Source organism: Theropithecus gelada, chromosome 6 (genome assembly GCF_003255815.1).
Source record: "Theropithecus gelada isolate Dixy chromosome 6, Tgel_1.0, whole genome shotgun sequence".
Lineage (NCBI taxonomy): Eukaryota > Metazoa > Chordata > Mammalia > Primates > Cercopithecidae > Theropithecus > Theropithecus gelada.
In genome coordinates this window covers 147895003-147920008 of record NC_037673.1, presented here as the reverse complement: position 1 = coordinate 147920008, position 25006 = coordinate 147895003, and the positions used below count along the sequence as shown (strand labels likewise).

Sequence of the window (25006 nt, the reverse complement as noted above, 5' to 3'; positions counted from 1 at the left end):
AGTCTTCAAGAGAAGCGGAAGGAGGTTTAGGGAGGGGAGGATTGTCTAACAGAAAAAAACAAAAACACATTCCTGATCCCTTTCTTCTTGGGCAACTCTTAATTCCATGGAAGGGTCTACTGCTTGTGCCACTCTCATATGAACTCTGTGGCATAAACCAGAAACATCTAACCCAGTATCTAGTCAAGGGATCTGAGTGATATAAAAAGGAAAAAAAAAAGACACAGACAGCAACCTCTCAAAAATAAAAAATAAAATTCATTTATTGAAAAGAAAAAGCTTAACATATGATCCATGTGCAAACCCCCAAACAGGATCTATGAACTCTGGCATGATCCACATCCACGCAGGCACGTAACATACACAGTACTGTCTAGTTAGCAACACCTACGGATTGGTTGATTTTCTTCACACACCATTGACATGTTTTACAATAGAGTTACCAATTTTATTACCCACTGAAAGAACATAGCTTCCCCAGAATCACTTTGATTTAAACCAAGTAACACAGTGAATGACAGGCACCCTGTACCTATATCTCCTACCTTCCTTACTCTGATAACCTCTTATCAGCACCATTTATGTCCTCTGGCCAGGGAATGACTCAGTGGCACAAAGGAAAGAGAAGAAATGTTACAGGCTGATATTGTTGGGGCAAATAGCCTTGCAACCAGTCGAATTCACTGTCTAAAAGTATTAACCGTAATTTCAAAGACAAACCACACCCCTTCCTTTTCCCCTAATGGCCTCAGAGATCTGTAATGTACTTTGGAAAATTAACTTCTAAGGCAGACTGGAAGCCAGCCTCAAGTCCTGCCACTTGGACTCTGTGTCTTCTCTTTGAGGAAGCAGCATTGAGGAAGCAGCATTGTGGACCCAGTGGGGGCAGATGCTGAAGCTTGCCTTAACATCTCAGCAGCTACAAAATAAAATCCACTGATACAGAAACCCTTGCTGTGAGCAGTGAGGACAGAGAGCTGTAAACAGACATAAATTGAGATTTTTGCACTTCCGAAAAATATGAGGTGAACATTCGTGCTAAACAGAGATAATGTTCTAGGAAGGGAGAAATCTGAGAAGAGAAAAGTAAGATGAGAGATGAGAGAGAAGAAACATGATTTTTCGAATGCACTTGTTTAGGATCAACACTTTAAGACTATCGATAAAACTATAAATTTCCTGGGGATAGACAGTGAGCAGTGAGCATCAGCCAATGAATCCAGCTGCAGAGGAGAGATGGAAGAGGGCGGCTGAAGTGAAACGACACACATTCACACGTATCTCGCCAGGGCTTGTGCAGATGAAGGGATCTTAGCAGCTGGACAGCAGCACAACATAAATAATGCCACTTGTGAATGGTGACAACTGCTAGGCAGAGTGAACAGAAGATGCCAGCTCACACTCTTCCCAGCAAGTGTCTGCATTTAGCAGGAGGTGCACTGCCCACTGAGAGCTGGAAGCCTGCTCCCAACAGCAGCATTTGGAGGAGAGAACCACCAAGGGGCTCTGAGAAAGCTACCTCTGGCTTGGGGAAATTGGGGTGACAGGAGCAGGGTCACAAAGCTCAAGAGTATCTGGCTGGGAAATCCCACGGCTCCCCTTTGCTCCAGCAGATGCAGCCTCACACTCCTGAAAGCCTTTGCTCTGTTGCTCTGTGATCGTGTTTCTACTTATCGTGGGAGGACACCAGGGAGGGTTCTCTGCTTCAAGAAGCCCTTTGGGCTGCATAAGAGATTCTGGGCTGGCTGAGGGCTGCTTGCATAAGAGGAGGAAGGGCTTCCTCCCACTACTACTGACTGGCTGATCCTTTGCTTGATGCCTAACAGCTGTGCACCTGCACACCCAGGAAGGTCCTCCAGCTGGAGTGCCCTTCCTGGGTCTTCTGGAAGAGCCACGCAATCAGTCTGTCAGTGTAGCAGGAACACAAGCCAGAGATCAAACAGGCAATGCCAAATTGGCTTCCAGAAATCCTAAAGCTACAGCCAACTCTCCTACATACCGTGTTCTCACAGCCAAGCAGCAATAGCCTGCATCTTGCTAAGAGCTGGGGGACCCCCAGGATTCTCCCATCCAGTCCTCAGGTGCCAACATCACAGTCCCAATCTCAGAACTCGGCTGGGCAGGATGGCCTCTAGCAGCTCTGAGTAAACAGAAACATCCACCAAGGAGGACATGGGCAGGACACAGGCCTGGCCCTCCAGGTGGCCTCTACCTTCTCACTGAGACCACTCTTAGCACCGCTGGGGAAGACAGCTAAGGTAGTGGCTGGGCTGCCAGAGCCCGAACTTGGAACCAGGAGATGACAGTTTCCGAGCCCACTTTGGTAACTTCTAAACCTGAGACTTCAGAAGACAGGGCCTCTGCTACTCCCAGCTAGATTCGTGGTCACATAGCACCTGTTAAGAGTCCACCATAGAACAGAAAGGGTGGTGAAAAGCATCCTTCTCCTAAGGAAGAACAAGTCAACAATGACGGCATGTTCCTAAGTTAACAAATTATTAGGTAGGTGGGGAGTCACTACAATGAGAGTCCACTTTTCCCATCCCTTCACCTGGAAGTCAGCTCTCCTGGCTTTGGAACAGAAGAGACAGAAAAAACTGGGGCCATGTGGCTGGGTCACAGCCCTTATGAGCTTTGGGTGAAACACAGAAGCAAAACCCCTGATACATTTTTGCTGCTCTCCTTCAACCAACTTTCAGAGTGAACTGTATCTGCAGTGAAGCAAGAGCCTGGTGACGGAACAGAGGAGACAAGGGGTCTGGTCTGTTACTTACACAGGAACACACACACACACACACTGTGCACACACACACACAGCTAAAGAGGGGAAACTCATCAATGGCCTTCTGAAATACTTTGTACACCAAGAGGAAAGAAGAGGCAGTCCACAGCAAGGCAATGTATCTTCCTCAGCCTTCTCTGAAGTTTGCTCCCAAATCTGAAGGCTGACCTTGAGGAGGGCCAACCTCAAGGCTGTTTGCGAAACCCAGGGAGGCATTCTGGGGGAAAGACAGGGCTCATAATTAGTGTTCAGTGGTTCCTTTCAAAGTCTAGGCCACAGAGGCAGTGTGGAGACGGGCACTGGTTCTGCCCTATTCCCCACTGATTGTAAACAACCAAGCACCGCGTGTAGTGTCAGACCAGCTGCTGTAAAGTCTATGAACTTAATGTCAAACTCTCTGTGCACACTGACCTCAGCTACTCATCCGTGGCAATAGAGCGGGTGTCGTCCCAGCACGATGGCAACTGAGCATTGCTGATCCTTTCACCTGGCATGGGCTGAGGCGGAAGCATGGGCCTGCATGCACACAGCCCCATTTTATACGCCTCTCACTCAGCCACCCTTCCCTCGGCCCAGTGCACCCACACATTTCTGCAGTCCTTCAATGTCTTTTCAGTATGAAACCAGGCTGGTCAACAGGAGGCAAAATCTGCGCCTCCTCACCGAGGTACATTTTTAGATGATCCTGATTAAAACCTTTGCGTCCTCAGCCAAGAGTGCCGAGGGCCACAGCAGACATCTCCTGGAGCGAGCTTCTTTTCAGCAGGAGAAGTTGAGTCAAAGTTTACTGAAGAAGAAGTCATTCGTAATAGCCCCAGATCTAGAGACAGTCTAAAAACAAAAATCTGATTTTAAATAAAAGATAAATATTTTCCGTTTAGACAACACTTCCTATGTTTTAAGAGCTAAAGCAACTAAGAATACAGTACTGTGACCCATCCTAAGGAATCCGCGGAAGAGACGCATTGCCTTAAGGGGCACAGCAAGCCAGAGAGTCAAGATTAAAAACTCCAGTTTGGGGGGCCTGTTTCAAATGACCAGGTAGGTCCAGCCAGTCCCTGGAGACTCAAGTAGGAAGAATACTGAGATACAACATTTGGCAGAGAGATGAGAAAGAGGCCCAGCTTTATAAAGAGGGGGAGTTCCCAGTTATTTAATCTACGCCTAGACCAGAAAAGGTGAAAACATGAGGTGGGGGACACTAAAATTGTTAAATAAAGTGAACTGTGCAGTAAGAATGAATTGGGCGAGGCGCACCAGCAGCGGGGGAGGAAGGGAGGAAGGAGGAGGCATGATGAGGGGGAGCTGGAAAGGTCTGGGTGTAAATAGGTACAAGTGAGTGATGGCGGCCCTGTCACTAGTGGCACTTCTGCATGTCTGCCACCCCACTTCTCCCCTGCCCTCAGGTTACCTGGCCCGGGGTATCCAGGAGCCAGGCAGAGGGGTTCCCACACAGCAACCCTGATTTTCCTCAGAGCCTGGACCATACCTGAGGCTCTGGGGACAGGTAACGGGGGACACACGAGGCAGGGGTAGGCAGCTGCAGAGACGAACCCAGATCCCTATATGAAGGCACGGGTGGAATTGATGAAGATGGGAGCATTGCTTGGCTGAATCAGCTCATAGAGGGCCTCATAGGTCCCCACCACAAAGCCCACGAAGCCCAGGACGCTGATCAGGGCGTCCTTGAAGATGGTGAGGGGGCTCATGCCCTCTGAGTAGAAGGTGGTGACCTCCAGGAGCGGTGGGATGATGAGGGCCAGGGCGCTGCTGCTCACGGAGCCCACCAGGGAGATGACCAGGTCCAGGCGGGGGATGAGGATGGCCAAGATGCCTGCAGAAAGAGAGGACATGCCTGTTTAAGATGCCCAGAGCTGGGAGAGGTCTGTCTCCCTACTGTTGAGCAAATTCAGCATCTGTCCGTCTTCTAGGATTGAGAGCTCTAAGAAAACGCAGACATCATCCAGTTCAATCTCTGTGAAACAGATGCCCAGAAACGTAGAATAACTGGCGTCCCCCTGCAAGGTCAGCAGAACTGGGACTGGAACCTGGATCTTCTGGCTCCAGTCCCTGGGCTTTCAGCTTTTCCTGCTACAGCGCATGACTTCCATCTTTCTGCACAAAAGGAACCAAATTACGTTTCAGGGCAATCTGGTTTCTACCAAAGGAGGGAGGGTAGGGGGCAGAAAAGGAGGTGGACATTTCTGAGCAGCTGCTCATTTTCTTACCACTCAGGGAGACTCCAACACAAACATTTCTACTTGACTGACAAGAAACCAAATAGGAAAAGAAACCCCTCTTTCTGGAAAGACACCGTGATAAAACCGCATTTCACAGAGCATTTTCATACAGGTGAAAAAAAGCAGTTCTATGTGCAGGCTGACGCCTGGAAAAGCCCCACACAATGACCGTATCTCTGTGTCAGGACACCCACTGCCTCTCACATCTGAAACTCAGTCACGGTGAGCGAGGAAGGAGGAACTGACGGAGACCAATGGTGCACTGCCGTAGGAGGTGCCATCAGCTTCCGTGCCATACCAGCCATTGCCAACACTGCCAGACAGTGCTGTAAGCAGGAGGCTTCACCGAATTCAAGTATCCTAGTGCCCACTGACCCCATGCTTCCCATCTCACCGATCTTTCCACCAGGCAGGCAAAGGCCAGTGTTTCACAGGTTTATTGAGGGTTGTGGGCTCTGGAACTAGGTTCTTGTGTTCAGATCTTGGCTCTGCTGCTAATTAGCTGAATGACACTGGGGAAGGTATGGTACCTTTCTATTCCCCAGTTTTCTTGTTGGCAAAATGGGGATATTAACTGCTCCTATATCATAGAGATGTCATGATGGTCAAATGAGGTTATGCAGGTGCTTCACAAAAGGCCTGGTGTACAGTAGGGATGTCTTACATGTTAATGTTATCATCATTAGTATTCATCTTTTTGGCCATGAAAAGTGCATCCTGCTACAGCATGACTTCCTGTTAGTTACTAACCTGTCAGTAATCAAACGGAGTTTCACAGATTGTCTCTCCCACTGCTGGGCTACAGCTGGATGCTCCCAGCCTTGATACAGACATCCAGAGCTTATCTACTACCTCACTGATTCCTACGAGAGGTTACCTTTTGTATGAGAGGTTTGCTTCTAAGTTCATTTTGTAAGGCAAAAATGTAGTCAAGTCACTCTAAGAAGGCATCACCTTGGTGAGATTGCCAGGACGTCTGAGTCCAAGGCAGCCAATGTCTACATCGATCACTGCTTCTTTGGATGAGCACCAGAAGAAAGGATTGGATTGCATTTCAAGACCAGATTTTGTAAGAAACACTTTAAACTGAAATGTCTGAAGTTGATTTTTGAGGAGCCACAAAACAAGCACAATATAATAGCACTCCCTGCAGTAAGATGAGAGGCATGTGGGAACCAGGACTTACCAGGTAATATGGTTTGGATATTTGTCCCCTCCAAATTTCATGTTGAAATATGATCCCCAATGTCAGAGGTGGGGCCTGGTGGGAAGAGTCGTGGGGGCAAATCCCTCATGAATGACTTGGTGCCCTCCCCAAGACAGCTGTTGTTTAAAACAGCCTGGTGTCTCCCTTATCCTTGCTCCCTATCTTGCATGTGAGACCTGCTCCCGCTTTGCCTTCTGCCATGATTAGAAGCTTCCTGAGGCCCTCACCAGAAGCAGATGCTGGCATCACACTTCCTGTACAGCCTGCAGAGCCATGAGCCAAAATAAACCTCTTTTCTGTATAAATTACCCAGTCTCAGGTGCTTCTTTATAACAATGCAAATGGACTCACACACCAGGGAAAGAGTGGATTCATGCCTCCTGCCTCACACCTACCCTGGAGCTGTGCTGTCCAACACAGTAGCCACTAGCCACGGATGGCTATTTACATTGAAATGAATTAAAATGAAATGAATCCTGTTCTTCATTCACACTAGCCACATTTCAAAGTCTCAACTACCACTGGTGGCTAGTGGCTGCTGCAATGGACAGCACACACACAGGACATTTCCATCACTGCAGAATGTCTAGTGGTACCCAGCAGACAGCACTGCTAAGCACTCACTAGTGAAGGTGAATCTGCCTCTGTTTCACAGGTATGTAACTCCACAAAATTACTACAGTCCTATGGAAAGAGAGGCCCAGAGGGTGTAAACGACAGGAAGCAACAGAGCTGGGACCAGGATCCAGGACCTCAAGCCCCTGGGCCATAACCTCACAGACCTGATGGGCAAGGAAATGCAGAGGGAGGGGAGACAGGGAGTCTGGCGGATCAGTGGCAGCATCCTGTCTGTGAGGAAATGGGAGGCAGATACCCAGGCTAGCTTTCCCAGGGATGCACCACGGGCGTGGTGGAGAATCCAGCACACGATCAGCCCTAACCTCTTTCTGCTTTGTCAAGTGGAATTGGACAAAGGATTCAAAGCCTGAAAGCAAAGGGGCACAAGGATATTGAGTCTCAGATCCACCTCTGCCACAGTGTTATATACTCTGGAGCAGTTCTTCATCTTTCCTTCTTCTATTAATCAACCATAACGGCAATTCTCATTAACATCTTCACTGATCTCAAGGCTTTGAGAAGTGTGCAAAAAGTTTAGGCTTTTAATTTCCCAACTCAAAAATAGTATGTTTTCAGCCCTTCGCTGCTTCGAAATAGAGTTGGTGACATCTCCCAAACCTTGAGGGTTGAATATGGAGAAAATTAGAGGTAAAATTGTAGGCTGATGACAAAACAGCATTCTCATCACAGGTCATCTAACGCTCAACAAAAGAGCTGGTCTACTGTGGTACCGACACCAAGACACTTGCTCTCTGTGGGGTCTGGGTCTCCCTGCCTAATGTCACCCTCGCAGTGATGGCGCCAGGTGTTACTGTGGGGTGGAAACTGCACGGAGGAAACAGTTGGGAGAACTGAGCCCCAGGGAGAGGGTGGTATAGGAATGGGTGGTAGGCTCTGGATTTGGAATGCCCAGGCTCCAACCTCAGCTCTACCACTCAGTGGCTAGTTACCTAAACTCTTTGAGACTCATTTCTCCAACTACTAAACAGGATGGTCAAATGATATCACTCATGTAAAGAAATCAGAGCTCTAAAAACCAATAATAAATACTTCAATATTATCACTAGTCCCTGCTCCATAACAAGCTGAGTGGCACAGGGCAAATCAGCTTACTATTCTGAGCCTCAGTTCATTCATTTACCTGTGAAATGTGGTAACTGCGTGATGTCTGAAGTCTCGCCCAACTCTGAAATTCTAAGGACTATACATTCCAGTGTTAGTCACTTAGGACTGTGTTCTGGGATATGTTCCTCACCTCACTGACACCTGGGAAGCACCACATCCTGCCTGAAGGTGGCGCAGCGAAGTGATGGGGCTCCTTTCCCGGAACACATGGCTTGCCCAAAAGGGAGCTTCTAAGTCACTTGGTTTCGTATGAATAAAGGAAGTGTGAGTTTTTCTTCAGTCCCAGCCACACGAGCATCTCCACAAATGCTGAAGTCCGCTCAAGAGACAGGAGGCCTTTATTATCAGAGAAAATGAGTCCCTGGCAGGAGACAAATCAGAGCCTCTCCCAGCCCTGAGAGTCTGTCATCTCCCCACCCTCTCCCATACTGACCTAGCAGGACATATGGGCACTTCATGACAGTTAAGTGGAGTCAGAGAGATGCTCCACTCTGTGGCGAGAGTTAAGTGGAAACAGATACAGAAGCTTGGGATCAGAATTTTTCCTCTGATTGGACAAAGATCTTCTGCTTCGTCATGATATTTTATAAGTAATCTAAAAACTTGTTCTTGTTTTCACCACTATATAAGATAAATATGCCTAATAAAAATATCCTTAGTAGAGATTTTAAGAACATTTCTCTCCTCTTAAAGCCAGGATCACAGGGCTACAAAGGGAAGTCCCTCTTCCTGTCCTAGCTGAACCACATACCACCACTGAACCCTACACAAAGCGTGACACCGCAGAGGACAAGAGCAAGCCTCCCACTAACATGAAGTGGGAAGAAGAGAAGGATGTCCAAACCAAATCTGTATCAGCAGCTCCCAGGGTTCAACAGCACGGGTATCTGTTTTGCCACCATGGAAAATGACTTTAACTCCAGAAGCAGCAATTGACTACTCAGACATGTGGGGCAAATAAAACCCCTTCTGGCACTAAATGTGTTCTGTGAGTTAAAGTGCCTACGAAGAGAAACTCAACAAGGTAGAGATCTCAGGAAGCAGCCAGCCAGGAATACCCCTCTCCCAACTCTCCCCTAATCCCTGCACCTCCCCACATGAAAAGACCCCAGCCCAGACAAAGAGGAAGACATTTGTATAACAAACTCAGTTATACACTTCTCGGCAGCAGCTCAGCTGTGGCATGTACCAAAGAGGGGACAGAGGCCAACCTCAGCTCAGCCACACGATTAGTCAAGAGGGCTCCAACAGTATTACAAAACGTCTTCCCTTCGGGTGAAGAGACACGAAGAATATGAACTTTTAAACTGCTGAAGCAACATAAGGCCAACAGTCATGTTCACAGAAGGAACTGGATTCTGGAGCCTGTGGTTTTGAACCAGCATCAGAAAGAGCTGACTTATGCACAAGACAAGAGCAAAGCACTGAAAAGAACAAACACACACTTATGAAATACGCTGGCCATTTACAGCTCTTGTGCTGGGAGCTCTTGCTGCTATTTTATTACGATCAAAGTTCTTAAAACCTACCATGTTACTTTTAAATGTCTATAAATATGCCTTTAAAATTCACAATAATCTTGGACAGAATACAAAATTTGACTTAGTGGGGGTATAAATTTTAAAAATATGAAAGCAAGGGAAACAACCTCTATGTCTAACATTAAAGGAGTACCTTAGTTAATATGATCCACCAATACAGTGAAATACCATGAGGTCATGAAAATATTACTGAAAGATACGAATATTCGTGATATAAAATTAAACAAAATGTGGAAGACAAAGTTATGTGTAAACTACAATGGCAACTATTTTTACAATGAACGCATGAGGATTAAGACACAGAAGATACAATGCAAAAAATACATTACTTTGTTAAATTGGTAGAATATTGGAATTTCTTCTTCTTTTATTCCCAAATGTTTTTACATTGACTTTCTTTTTTTTAGAGTAATATTTGTGTAGAAATTTAAAATCAAGTGCAAAGCATCTGCACAGAATCACAGAATTTTGGAGTTCAGAGAAACCTTGGAGATCAGACACCCGTCCTATCTTACAGTTGAGGACCCTGAAGCCTTGTGAGGGTTACACAGCTAATGAATGATACTGCTCTTCTTCACTGTAGCTGCAAGACTAAAAAGTGTGAAAGGCCCAAAGGTACTAAGAAGCTACTCTGTTTGGACCTGGAAGCTTCATCCTCTAAAAATCTGACTGCTTGGAATGTTTTGCAGCTCTGCATTCCAGTCTGAACAGGCTTCTTGAATGATGCGATTTTATGTAATTATATCTTCAGAAATAGGTTTCTGAAATTTTCATAGCAAACTGAAGTAAAATGTGTCACATGGCAAATGCCACAGAGAATCAGTATGAATCACTGAAGGATGGATGGGTTATTGCTCCAAAGAAATCTAAAAAACCATTGATCCTACAACTCCAGACTCAACCAGGTGGGGCCAGCCTCTTCCACACAAGGTCTGGACATAAGGTGACCTGCTAAGTCTGCATTTCCAAAAATATGGGCTGGAAGTAGATACTGTCCAATATGAAATCATAACGAAATGAGCATTATTCTATGAAGTACTTGTTTTCCCTCCCCCTCTTCTCCAACAGTTTGAAATTAAGCATCACAAAGTCTGTATCAGCCATAGTAATCTTTGGAGGATGGGAGAGAGTGGGGAGAAAGTTGAATTCCAAGAAGGCAAAAAAAATGAAACTACACCAAATTCCTCCTGTTCCCCTTGGAGGGTGAAGAGGAGGAGGAAAAGTTGTGGAAAAGATAGGAAAACACCAGAAATAGCAATAAAAGAAGCTGCTGTTAAAATGTATGAGTATAAATGAAAAACATCAATTAAAGATCTAAAATCACATACTAATCAACGGTGCTGAAAGATCTGAAAGAACCGAAAAGCAAGAACAAAATGAACTTGCATGAATACATTTAAGTTGCTGCTACCATGAAAGGCCTCTACTGTGTCCCACAATTACTTCAAAGTCTCCAAGGAAGGTGAGAGAGGCGAGTGCTCTCAGAGATAAAGGGGGCTGCCTTTTTGAACAGGATGACATGCAATGCTAAGTCACAGCAGATCATAGAAGGGAAAAACAACGGCACACACTAGAAGACCAAAAGCAGCCGTGTCTTCTGAGCATCGTGCTGTTGAAGGGAGATGAGACTCACAGACAGGGCCAGGAAAAGTGAAGCAAAATCCAAGAGGCATCTAAGGATAACATGAGGTCTGTGAATCAGAGACTACTGTCTCCTGTGGGGTGCTGCAGAAATAAACCTGGCAGGAAGTGTGGCATATGCTACAGGGAGGCTGAGTCAGGCTGCAGGGGAAAACTGGGCAGGGAGAGGAGCCAGGCTCCTGTCACTGCCCCAGCTCAATAGGCAGGGAGGAGAAGCTGTTTAGTCAGGAAGGCACGTTTTACCTAGAGAGACCTACTTTTTCTGGAGGGAACACTTTGGAGAAAAGCAAATTATTTGAACTAACCACATGCTTTCTTCCAGTGCCCTTTAGATTTAAGAATTGGGCCCTGAAATGTCCATCAGCGACAGATTGGATTAAGAAAATGTGGCACATATACACCATGGAATACTATGCAGCCATAAAAAAGGATGAGTTTGTGTCCTTTGTAGGGACATGGATGCAGCTGGAATCCATCATTCTCAGCAAACTATCACAAGAACAGAAAACCAAACACCGCATGTTCTCACTCATAGGTGGGAACTGAGCAATGAGATCACTTGGACTCGGGAAGGGGAACATCACACACCGGGGTCTGTCATGGGGAGGGGGGAGTGGGGAGGGATTGCATTGGGAGTTATACCTGATGTAAATGACGAGTTGATGGGTGCAGCACACCAACATGGCACGGGTATACATGTGTAACAAACCTGCACGTTATGCACATGTACCCTACAACTTAAAGTATAATAATAATAAATAAATTAAAAAAAAAAAAAGAATTGGGCCCTGAGAGTTTACATGATAAATACGGTACATGTGAAAGCTGTCTCCTCAGCACTTAGAGCTACTCCATCCACGGCGGAAATATACACCTTAGAATCAAAGCATGGAGAGTTACTGGCACAAGACAGGATTAAAATCTGGAATCCAAACATCCCATCTTAGCAGTACACATTAAGGCAATCTACTAGAAAAGCAGGATACATCATGTTCCTTCTTTTTCAGTCACTGTGGGAAGAGCAGCCGGCTTTCAACAGCCCTGGGCCCTGGATTAGCAGCTGTGTGGGCTGTTTCTATAGGCTGGTCTAGGAGAGGGCCTGAAAGAATGACTAAGAGCAAATGCTAGACAACATTCCCATCTTTCATCCTTAAAACAGTCAACCCTAATTAGAATTTTAAAAATCATATGGATCTATTTTTATTCCAAAGACAGAGGCTCAGACTGAATAATTTAAGAAAATTCTCGGGGAAGTCTCAATATAATAAGCAAAGAGGTTCTTGTTAAAAAGAAAACCAAAAAACAAAACAAAACAAAACAAAAAACAAATAGAGCCAAAAAGAGGAATCTGTGCTTTAAGCATTTCAATTTGGAAAACAATTGCAAATCTCTTAGAAACTTAAATTCACTATTATAGACCAATTTGCTCCGGGGTTCTCTAGTCTACCAACTCACAAAAGCTACAAAAAAAATTTTTTTACTTTTATTTTCTAAATGTCACCAGTTTTCAACCACAGCAAACAGAAGGATAGCCTGTCTTTTAACTTACACTCCTTGGAACGGGGCTGAGAGAAGAAGAAGAAAACACAAGTGATCAATCAAATACCTAGGTTAATCACTAGAAATTTTCTGAAACATATTTAGTAAGACCGACATTTAAAAATGTGTAGAATACTATCCTACAGGCTCTAAAGGAAATCTAAGGAGTAACTTGTCACACTGGAAAAACAACAATTCGAAAAAACAAATAAGTACCCTTCATCAAAGTAACTTATACTCATTACAGATACGGGTTAAATGGCTTTCAGACCCTTACCTTATTTAATATGGGATAGTAGTTGTATGTCTTTACTCTGAATGATAACCATCTCCACAGCATTTCATACCCTATCTATAAATAAAAACCATCTCCACAGCATTTCATACCCTATCTATAAATAAACCACTGTCCTCATTCCCATGTTCTTTAGAGTACATATGTAATTAACTCACTTCCCCATCTGGAGGTGCCTCAACTCTGAAAGCGAGGCCATGGGCCAGGTTCTCTGCTCACAAACATAGGCAGTATATGTCAAAAGACACATACTGTCTTTTCTCACGCACGCCCTGGAGACTGGGTGCCCTTTAGGGAAAAACAAGCAAGGCAATTATCGTCTTCTACTCACATGTCAGGCAGACCAGCACTGTGCGCACAAACAGGTCCACCACTAACTCACAGTGCTCGGGTGCTCGGGACACAAAGAAGGGGATGATGATCTCAGCCGGGACGTAGAACTGGAGCGCGTAGGTGAAAAAGATCCCGATGGAGTACAGCAGCTTAACTGACTGGTACAACCTGCCGAGACAGACAGGAGACGTGCCAAGCCTGCTCAGCACACTTACACATCATCAGCAAGAGTGCAAAATGGTCCCACTGCGATTTATTGACACTTATCAAGGCTACAAACCCACACGACCTTCGGACCCAGCAATTTCATGTCTAAAAATTCAGCTCACAGATATCCTCACACATGTACACAAAAGCTTATATTCACAATATCTCACTGCAGCACCATTTAAGAAGGAAAGACTTTTACAATTTAAATGTTAACCAGTGGGAACTGGTTAGACAAATCGTGGTGCCCCCATATAGCTTTTAACAAAGTATGAGGCAGAACTCCAGGTGTGATATGAAACTATGCCCACGATATATCACTCTATCATGTGATACAGTATATCACTATCATGGGGACACTTTTATATCACTTTTTTTAAGTGAAGAAAGCATGAAGCAATACAGTATCTATAGAGTGCTACAATTTGTCTTAAAAAAGAAAAAAGAGGAGAAAAAAAATACCCTCGCCCCACATGACAATCTTACATACATTAAGCATCTCAAAAAAAAAAGAAAGAAACTGGGAATATGGTTGCCTCTGAAATGGGAAATTGTAAAACTGGGAATTAGAGTGGAGGGCGAGGGGTGGAAACTAAATGCTCTCTGTGTACCTTTTGAAAATCTGAATCTTTGCCATGGGTATATGGGTGTATGTGCCTTCAAAAATAAAAACAAAAATGCAATTAAAATGTCACAAGCCTATTTACATCTGTCCCATCCGAGTCAAGTGTCCCTAGAATTAGATGAAGACACTGCAGGACCAAGAGGCCGGAGCAGAATTCCGTCTTTCCATACCACTACGGCTCTCTTCCTACTACTGCTTCAGGTGTAGCTTCCAAAAAAGACGTGACTCACCACGGGATATCCCTATTTTATCACTCCAGTGCCTTGACTGCAGAGTAGGAAAAAAGTCTGTGATCAGCTTACAGATCTGACTTGGTCATTAAAAGGAAAGGTCTCCATCCCTAAGCAAAGCTCCACTTTAAACCAGACCCTCATGTGTTAGGCAGCAAGAAACATTTGTCCTCCCTTGTGGGAAATCTATTTAAATGTGCTAATACAGACTGTGTATATGTGCATTGAGTTTCTCTGTGGCTGAACTTAAAATCTAGAAGATGTTCTTATGCTATAAGCAGGAGAACAACCTTGTAAAGACTGAGTTTGGTAAAAGGTCATATTTGCTCCACGAACAGATAATGAAAACTCTTTGGAACAATCTGGTGGCTCTATCATTAAACTCAAAGCAGCCCGAAAGCCTCTGGAGAGCTATGAAGTCTGGACTCAGGAGAGTGACACCTGCAGGGATAGTCAAATAAATTACGCCCAAATAGAGGCAGAAAAGTGACAGCAGCTGGGTTTGGGGTGTTAGGAAAGAAGACAGATGCTCCTCTATGGCTTCAGATCACGTGGGCTGCTTCTGTTGCTCCCGATCCATTTATCTCCCAGGGAAAGGTGACACAGTTACACCAAGCTACTACCTGCCTCTTCCTTCTTGGAAGGGCAGAAACGTTTGGAAATTTGAAAGTAGGCACCAGATGGATATGCCAATTACCCTGAGCTGATAATTACACATTGTATATATATGTATCCAAATGTCACACATGCTGCATACAGATATATAATTAGTATGCCTCACGAGTTAAAATCAACTGAAAAAGAATTTTTAAAAATTAAAAGCGAATCCAGATCTATAGCCATACCATTCTGAATGTGCTCAATCTCATCTGATCTTGGAAGCTAAGCAGGGTCAAGCCTGGTTCGTACTTGAATGGGAAAGCCCCTGGAAATATTGAGTGCTGCTGACTTAAAAAATACAATAAAACAAAACAAAATAAAAAGCACACCCAGGCAGATCAGCCAGCCTAGACTGAAAGGTGATTCTGATCCGCAGGGCACTCAACAAGCTTCTCAGTGTCTGCTAACAGCTGCTCTCCACCATGAGATGATTAATCTTCAAAACAGGATGGTTGCTCAGCACATGCCCTGGGACATCATCTACCTTTTCAGGAAGCATTTCAATATGGCTCACTATTTCCCTATAATACACTCACCAATGCAAGAGAGGTACGAAAGGACTCCCAACAATCCCCAGCCCACAGCGAGATGCTCCCACCTGCATATCAAGCCTGTGACTACCAAGGGAGAGGCACAACTGATGCTGGGAACCAAATGCAGGTTTGCCCTCCCATCTCCCTGTCCATTTGGAATGGTTTACAGTGAATGGACTAGATACTCGGTCCTTTTGAGCTTAGGAATTCCAAGGAGAAGTGGCTTATCCATCGGCTGATCAGCACCACTGGCTTCAGCAGAAGGCTCTACATGAATAACGGAAACAGAATGCAGTCCAGGGCAGCCAGTGAGGGCTGGCAGTGGCAGGAGACGGTGGGTTAGAGTGAAGTGGGCTGGTTTAAGAGATAAGAGGAAAAATCCACACTCTGATCCATTAGTTTTTAAAAATATCCAGTGCTCCTAGGTTTCTATCCTCCCCTGACATACCAGCAGTTGGGCAGGTTGAGGGTTATGCTGCCTTGGATATTAGCTCCAAATTGCAGGTACCCTAGACACCCCAGACTGATGTAGAGGATGGTGACAATGACCATGCCCAGGTATAGGATGAGTGGGAACTTCCGAGGATCCTTCATTTTGTTTTCCAGGGGTAGAACCTATGAGAGAGGAGTGAGAGAGGAGAGAAAGTGCAGAAAAAAGCAAAGTTAATGGCCAAGAAAAAAATCCTCAGAAAAAAAGTAACTCTTTTATCTCCAGAATTCTCCAGAAGCACATCTCCTCTTTAAAGTTATTTCATCAGACGTTATGCTCTTGGGACTAGAAGGGACTCCGCAGCCCACTGCCTAGCCAGGAAGTCCTAAAAGTAAGGGTGGGCAGGACAGGAGCCCAGGACTCCTGGCTCAGGACAGTGCTCTGTTCTCCTGCTGCAGGATCCCTGCAGGCTGGGAATGTCCCTTGCCCTGTGAGGCCACATGGCGATCAGAAGGCCTTCCCACATCATGCCCACCTGGCATCTAACCTGAGATCACAGCTTCCTGCTACCTGTCTAAAGAATGCAAAATATAGGTCAGGGAAAACTGCCACTCTAGCTTAACAGGGGCAAGCACGAGCAGCAAAAAGTTAAACCTCCAAGTGAGAGAAGCTGCGGTGCGAAAGACAGCATGACTTCATAGAGGATCTCGAGACATGGGTACTTAACAATGCCCAGTTTCCAGACTCCTATTACAAACCACTGACCTTTGCTGCCTCCTTCGTCATAAGAGAGGATATTCTTTAACTTTGGTAAAGGCAAAGGAAAGGCCCCTATGAAAATGAGTTTATTTAGGAATTGGGAAAATGGTGTGACTGTGAGGATCTTCACGGTCTGCCATGAACTGGATCTGGCATGGCTAATACGGAAGAGCAACACTGGGCAAGGTCTAGCTGTGCCACAAACTTTGATCTTGTTATTACACTTATTTTCCTGCAGCGCCTGCGGCCATGAGGCACAATGGATGTGTGCTGCACACACCAACACGATTCTGCTGCAGGCCTGGTGCTCCCAGGGGCTCCCAGTGTCCCCTACTATGTGCTCCAGCTTCAGTTAATCCACATCCATTAGAAACAGCTTCTAAATGTATCTGTCAGTTTTCTTCATACCAAGAATACAAAGAGCCAGAGGGCAGGGAGCCCATCTCCTCCATGTCCTATCTGGCCTGTGACAGCTGCATGAACACAGAGCACACGATGAATACACAGTGTGCAGCCTGGCACTTTACCCTGAGGCAATGAACAAGCTCTAGATCCAAAACCAAGAGTCAATCTAGCAGTGTTCTCTCTCTATTGTAAAAAAGTAGAAATACAAAGAAATCTTGAAGACAAATAATGTTTGCAGAATAACTTTGTGTACAAGTGGTGATGAAACCAAGCAAACAATGTCTGCACTGTGCTGTTAGGGAAAGCTACTAAAAATTTAGCACGAGGTCCCTTAGGATGCCCAGGAACCCAAGGTCTCTGGGCATCTTTCCACACTTTCTCAGCCTCCTTTTTCCAGTCCTGAGTTCTTGGGATCTCTTTCTCACTGCTGAAATATGGGCCTGCTCAGGCTTCTGCCCTGGCAGCAAGAAACCATTTGTGTTTCTGAATTAAAGTGAGATCCTCTTCATAGGCAATGAAAAGCCCCAAGAAAAAGCACAGGGCAAGGTATAAAACCTCAAGGAGATCAGTGATTTATATGTGATCACTCCCAAAGCCTCCCCAATGAGGTCAGAGCCTCAACGTGTTCCATCAACACCACTTGGGTGATTTCTCACGATTCTGACAAAAAATGTGTACAGCTTCTAGGTTTTCTCAAAAGCAAATAAGGTGTCTGGGAAATCAAAAAAGAGAAAGAAGTGCCGTGCCAGGAAGAGGCTTTTCCCATTTGTGGAGCCCTTGGCCAGGAATAACTTTCTTCAGAGAAGAGTTTTGTACCATTATAATGAAAAATACAAATAAAATTCAAATTAGGTAAAATTGAGGGGTAGATTCCTCTTTAGGAAAAGCATTCGGTGAAATCACAGCATGCTGAGCCAGGAGTGAAGGCTGCTTTTTTGCATGCAGAAAATACACCAAACCAATGTTGTAGGGCAGAGAAATTATTCACACATTTATGGATTCAATAATAAAATAATATTAATAAAATTAAAATCTATTAAACATTTACCATGCGTCAGGGTCTGTGCAAAGCACTTTGCACATATCTCATTTAATCCTAATAACTATGAATCATTAAGTTCACTTTTCAGGAATAAACAATGAAGGCTCAAAGAGGTGAAGCCCTTGCTCAAGGTCACACAGCTACTCTATGGCAGAGCCAGGACTTACCCCCAATTCAGTCTGACTCTAGACCTTGCCTTCCTGATTGTCATATACTATTGCTTACTGCACACATAGGAGATGAGTGTGCAATGACGGGGCCTTGAATGTAAACATTTTAAAATTACATATAATTTGTCTTGAAAAGTTGAAGCTGGGAAATCTCAATGGAATCCCCAAAACACTATTCACTAACTGACCAGTGAGTCACAGAAGATAATTTCTTTTTTTTGAGACAGAGTCTCGCTCTGTCACCCAGGCTGGAGTGCAGTGGCACGATCTTGGCTCACTGCAACCTCCGCCTCCCTGGTTCAAGCGATTCTCCTGCCTCAGCCTCTCGAGTGGCTGTGATTATAGGCGTGTACCACCATGCCCAGCTGATTTTTGTATATTTAGTAGAGACGGGGTTTCACCATGTTGGCCAGGCTGGTTTCGAACTCCCGACCTCAAGTCACCCACAGGCTTCGGCCTCCCAAAGTGCTGAGATTACAGGTGTGAGCCACTGCGCCTGGCCTCAGAAGATAATTTCTAACAATGTTTCCTCAGCATTCCTTGAAACAGACCTGCAGGACACCAAGGGCACTAGAGAACACTAGCCCAAATCACAGTGCAGCTCTTACCATTCCAATGCCTTCGAATGCAAAAATCGCTGTGCCAAAGAAGAGAGGGTAGGTCTTCCAGGGAGCCACCAAGGGGAGGTGGCTGGGGTCTGGGATCCTCTGAAAGAGAAAAAGCAAAACAAAGCAAAAGGCTATACAGAAATTCAAGATTTGAACTCTGAATCAGAGAGGTCATACCTTTCAACAAATCTGAGATTCTCTAAAGGAAGAAAGTCTAATACCTGACAGATGTTTAGGGACATTTAACCTTTGTATGTTTTTCTCTTCAGGCTAAGAAAAACCCACTTGTTTGGGGGAAAGACAAGCCCAACATATTATTAAAAACTCAAATGTTGGGGCTTGCATAAAAAGAGTCACATTCTTTCACGAGGTAATCCCATCCCAAGAAAGTGAATTCAAGTAGAAAAAAAATCAAAAGATGAAAAACACTGAGCAAAGCTGTTTAATAAAGTAACTGAAAACAACATAAATGCTCCCAAACAAGCATATATTGTATATTTAGTAGAGATCCCAAACAAGGGATCAGTTAAGTAATTAACAACATACCAGCTAAACCACAGAATATATACACTGTTTGTTTATTTAGAGACAGAGTTTCCTTCTGTTGCCCAGGCAGGAGTGCCGTGGCAAGATCTCGGCTCACTGCAACCTCCTCTGCCTCCTGGGTTCAAGCAATTCTTCGTGCCTCAGCCTCCCAAGTGGCTAGGACTACAAGTGTGCACCACTACACTTGGCTAATTTTTGTATATTTTTGGTAAAGACAGGGTTTCACCATGCTGGCCAGGCTGTTTGTGAACTCTTGATCTCAAGTGATCTGCCTGCCTCGACCTCCCAAGGTGCTGGGATTACAGGCATTGGCCACTGCGCCTGGCCAGTATGCACTACTAAAAAGTAAAAATTGAGACAACTAAGTAGAACATGAAAATCTACTTATGAAATATTAGGGAGAAAAAAATTTAATTTTAATTTATATATTCACTCTGATACAACTACATAAACACCAAAGATAAAGCTGGAAGGGAAGAGAAAGTGGTAAATTTTCAGATTGGTTCTCTTCCTTTTTCCTCTTCTTTTCTTCTCCTTTTTAAAATTCTTATCAATGAGCTTGAGCACTTTGAAAGTATTACCAAGATGCACACAATAGGAGTGTTGGAACATGTGGGGAGAAAGAGCAAAAAGAATGTTTTCAAAAATAGGCCAAAAAAAGGGGGCAACTGTTAACTGCAGGTACAATGTTAAGATTGTATAAGGAAGGAGGTTGTGGTGGTTAATATTGAGTGTCAATTGGATTGGATTGAAGGAAGCAAAGTATTGTTCCTTGGTGTGTTAGTGAGGGTGTTGCCAAAGGAGACTAACATTTGACTGGGACTGGGACTAACATTAACCGTGGACTGGGAAAGGCAGACCTACCCTCAATCTGGGTGGGCACCATCTAATCAGCTGCCAGCTCAATCAGTGGCCAGATTAAAAAGCAGACAGAAGAACATGAAAAGGCTAGACTGGCTTAGCCTCCCAGCCTACATCTTTCTCCCGTGCTGGATACTTCCTGTCCTTGAACATCAGACTCCGAGTTCTTCAGCTTTGGGACTCGGACTGGCTTCCTTGCTCCTCAGCCTGCAGACGGCCTGTTGTGGAACCTTGTGATCGCGTGAGTTAATATTCCTTAATAAACTCCCCTGTATATGTACATCTATCCTATTAGTTCTGTCCCTCTAGAGAACCCTGACTAATACAGAGGTATAGCTGCAAAATCCTCCATCGAACAAGTCTCCAGTAACAGACTGTGTGGAAGGGGCAGGGTAGGGAGGGGGGATTCAAACTGCTCTCTTTTTAAAATTTGGCTTTCTAAACCTCATGCATACATTGCTTCAATTAAAATGAAAATTGATGTTCAAACAGCCTTTTACAATGTTTTAAAATTGATTTAACTATATGGATATTTGGATAATACGGGGCATGCTCTTAACAGGCTTCAGAATAATTTCAGGTGAGTAAAAGGAGATCCATTATTAATCTCTGTAACAGCCTTCTCTTTGAAAGATTTCAAAGCAGCGATACTGCTTTTGAAAAAATAGAAAAAAATTAAATAAATACATTTCCCTGGGCCCCTGCTAAGAAATCTGTTAGGTCTCTTCGTAAGAAGCATTTCAATACGTGGAATGAAGACAGGCTAATAGGTATTTTTCATCTACAATGGGACTTGAGAGCAAGAGTGCCCTGTAGTTATTCCTGAGTCATATATGTGACATAAGTTATTGGAAATAGGTACTATCTGTTGGTTAGTGAATGACTCCTGCTCTTGTTCATACATCAGATCAGATTCAAGTATCAGACCAGGAATTTCACAATCCATGTCTGGGGATATTGTGGGAATGATGCCAGCAGAAGGAGTGTATTATTCTACACACTTATTGATTGCTACTTACCCAGCCAACTAAATGAGAAAAGTTTAATTTATAGAGAAATATACATGTTAAAATCAGCTTGTTATCAACATAGCTCCTTAATTCTACAACACAGTAACTCCTCACTCGTCATCAATAGGTTCTTGGAAACTGAGACTTTAAGTGAAACGATGTAGTCACTTCCTTCAATGCTGTTTTGTTATAACATTGATGAGGAAAAAAACTGATTTTGCTATACATACATTTCATGGATTGCAGTTTCTAAGAACGTATCAATGATGTTATGTGATGTCTTACCATATTATCAATTATAATAATAACAGTATTTTGAGAAAATGCTGTTAAATGTACACATGGATTGTGAGATGTACTCTTGTAATTCTGAAACTGTTATAACTATGAAAAAATACATCTCAGAAGCAACGATATGCAGTGATAAAACATTTATTGGGAGCTCCCTCTGTGCAAAGCACTCTGCCTGGAACTCTTCCATTTGAGACTCCACATGCCGAAGACAGAGGGGAACCTGCTCAGGTAGAAGACCTTGGTCTGCTACCTACAATGGCACGTGCATGAGGGGCAAAAGGAACAGTCATGTACGTGCTTAGGCTTAGGGACAAAAATCAGAAATACTGAACAGTAGGGGAATCCTCATGGTAAGTGAGGCAAAATGCCAAAACAGAACAGTAGTAACAAGCAGCAGAGGCAGCAGCAACAAAAATGACCTAGAGGGAGCATATTTAGCTGTACGACACATCAAAATGAAGCAATTACAACACTATGGGCAGTGACTACATCAAAACACAGCCAAATCTCCTCCCCCATGCTGCACTCCGGGTAGACGGCACTATTTGATCACAGCACAACTTCTGGCTAAGCCCAGAGGAAGACTTGGAATTGCTCTCAAGAAATCAGCAGGGCTGCCCTTATGCAGACATTGCTCTGTGTCCTGGTTGTACTATAAATAGACATCACTCTGGATGGATACTACCAGTTGGTTGGGACTGAGACGCTACAAGAACCCAGATTCTCATCCCAGCCCTCTGATCATGGCAACCACCACAGCCCGACTACCTGCAATGATTTAAAACTAAATGCAGCAGGTGTACCTGTCTATGGGGAGTGGTGTCACTCAATTCATCTTTAACGTCCACTGGAGTGTATCCAAGGTGCTCTTGAGAGCTCTAATTACAATGTGAAATCATGGGTAAATATTTACCCTTCCTTGTTTGGTAATGGAAATGGTCTATCGTGCATTCACAGGCCCTCCTTCCAGTCTCATAAAAAAGGGACGCGAAGAACTATTTATTTTATGTTTAAAAAAATAGTTCTGCAGAAGAACAGTCAATATCTGCCACTCATCTGACTTACCATGATGAAAAAACAGTCAATATTCACAGAGCACAATGTTAATCTAAACTGATAATGTCATTTGCTTAGCACAATAAGTTCTGCTTTTTATGAGCCACTGTTTTCCTGGAAACTATCAGTGGATGACTGGGTCACTGTTAAGCAGACTGTATGAAAATGAGGTAATATTCACCTGTCAGACTGACCAAAATAATACTAATATAATTATACTATATATAAATAATACTAATATAATATAAATAATACTAATACATCCCGTATTAGTTAAGGGTGGAAAAATGGGCATGTAAATACTGTAGAAGAGAGTCTCTATGAAATTAGGAAATAGCCTTTGGAAAAAACAACTTGGTAACATAAAAAAAAATCAAAAGTGCACACTCTTCAGTAATTACACATCTAGACGAATATCTTAAAGAAGTATTTATACAAGCCCACAAAAAGGAATGCGTAAGAACATCTCACTGTCTTAATACTGAAATAATACTAAAAATTATCAATCACCTGATAGCCACTGAGTGGGGACTGGTTAAATAAACGGCAGCAAATCTCTACTCTGTGATACAATGTGACAGCTAACAATAACAAAGCAGAGCCAGGAATACTAACCTGGAAGGCTCGCTAAGGCATTTTTAAGGTGGAAAAAAGCAAGGTAGATGAACATGTAACTTTACAAAATTATGTTTCCAAAACGAAAACAAAATATATTTTAATGTATTTCTCAATACATTACATGGGCTGTAAATCCATTAACAGGATCTAGAATGAGACAGACCAATCACACAGAGCGAGTCCCTGAGAAGAGACTCAGGGTGGGGACGTGCTATTCAAGAGGTATTTGTGTTGTCTGCATTTTAATGAATATGTACTGATGAATTAGTTGGGGAATTGAATTTAAGTATTGTTTTTAAGTTATTCTTTTATTTACCTGCTTTTACTTTTTTTCCTTTTCTCAAGCCTTACTTAGAAAATACATTGTCATTTTCACAAACAGTCATAGTGTTTAAGGGCACATTTTTCTTAGCCTGATCTCCTGATCTTCTACCCATCTGTATACAGATGTTCTCTCTCATGCCACCCCACAGACTTGCCTGCATGGGCTAAGTGAGGGCAGGGAACAAGTGAATTTATAATTTTGACAAATAAAAATTAACTGGAGTTGATAAGGAATTACTTATCTAAATACATGTTAGAAAAATTAATTTTTATTTTAATCTTAATAGTTTCCTCTGTTTTCCAGTTGTATACAATGATCATGAATTAACTATCTAATTGAAAAAAGTCTAAACCAGTGATTCCTGGGGGGTGGGGGGTGATTTTGCCCCCCAGGGAGGTTTGGTAATATCTGGAGACATTTTTGGTTGTCATAACTTGTGGAGGGGTTGCTACTGGTACCTACTGAGTAGAGACCAGAGATGCTGCTAAACATCCTACAGTGCATAGGACAGCCCCATAGCAAAGAATTATCCATTCCAAAATGTCAGCAGGGTGCAAGATAAGAACCTGTAATCTAGATATACCAGTAGTAACATATAACTATTTACAGTCTACTTACATATATATATATATATATATATATACACATATTTTTTGTTGTTGTTGTTGTTGTTGTTGAGACAGAGTCTTGCTCTGTTGCCCAGGCTGGAGTGCAGTAGTGGCATGATCTGGGCTCACTGCAACCTCCGCCTCTCAGGTTCAAGCAATTCTCCTGCCTCAGCCTCCCAAGCAGCTGAGATTACAGGATCATGCCACCATGCCTAATTTTTGTATTTTTAGCAGTAGAGACAGGTTTTACAACGATAGCCAGGCTGGTCTCAAAGTCCTGACCTCACGTGATCCACCCGCCCCGACCTCCCAAAGTACTGAGGCGTGAGCTACCGCACCTGGCCTTTTTAAAATATTGAATTAAGACGATAGGGGAGGGCCTAGGCACATACCTGAACAATGAACTGGTAGATCATGATCAAGCTGACCAGCATGGTGATGTTGGCCAACAGGGAGAAGACTGACAGGGCTCGGAGGTTCCTGATGAAAACCAGCAGCACCAGGAAGGGCAGGAAGGACAGCATGTAGAGTCGCGAGTCCATGGTGGGGGTCAGAATCACCGTCTCGTTGTTGTGGCAGTTATTGGTGGTCCCATTGGCCGCTTCTATCACCTAGAATGAGGGGAAGGAAGAAAACAGAAACACCTCTCAAAAAACAGAGGCCGGTGGATCCTCTGCTGGAACAGGTTCCTGAGGAAA

The 25006-nt window shown here is 43.9% G+C and overlaps 1 protein-coding gene across 4 annotated transcripts in view; it reads right to left on the bottom strand.

The window, feature by feature from the left end:
• Positions 1-238: 238 nt before the first annotated feature.
• The window catches only part of SLC36A1 (solute carrier family 36 member 1), a 58435-nt gene continuing 33667 nt past the window's right edge, over positions 239-25006 (bottom strand). For 2 of the 4 annotated variants that reach the window (XM_025389030.1, XM_025389029.1), the window contains 5 exons: positions 24701-24919; positions 18991-19089; positions 16025-16191; positions 13320-13489; positions 239-4616 (listed from right to left, as the gene is read on the bottom strand). In XM_025389030.1, coding sequence (XP_025244815.1) covers positions 4345-4616; positions 13320-13489; positions 16025-16191; positions 18991-19089; positions 24701-24919 — 927 coding nt within the window. In that variant the 3' untranslated portion in view covers positions 239-4344. Of the gene's footprint in view, positions 4617-12615; positions 12708-13319; positions 13490-16024; positions 16192-18990; positions 19090-21823; positions 21952-23496; positions 23523-24700; positions 24920-25006 lie in introns of those variants that run through there. The other 2 variants (XM_025389031.1, XM_025389032.1) reach the window with 2 other exon arrangements.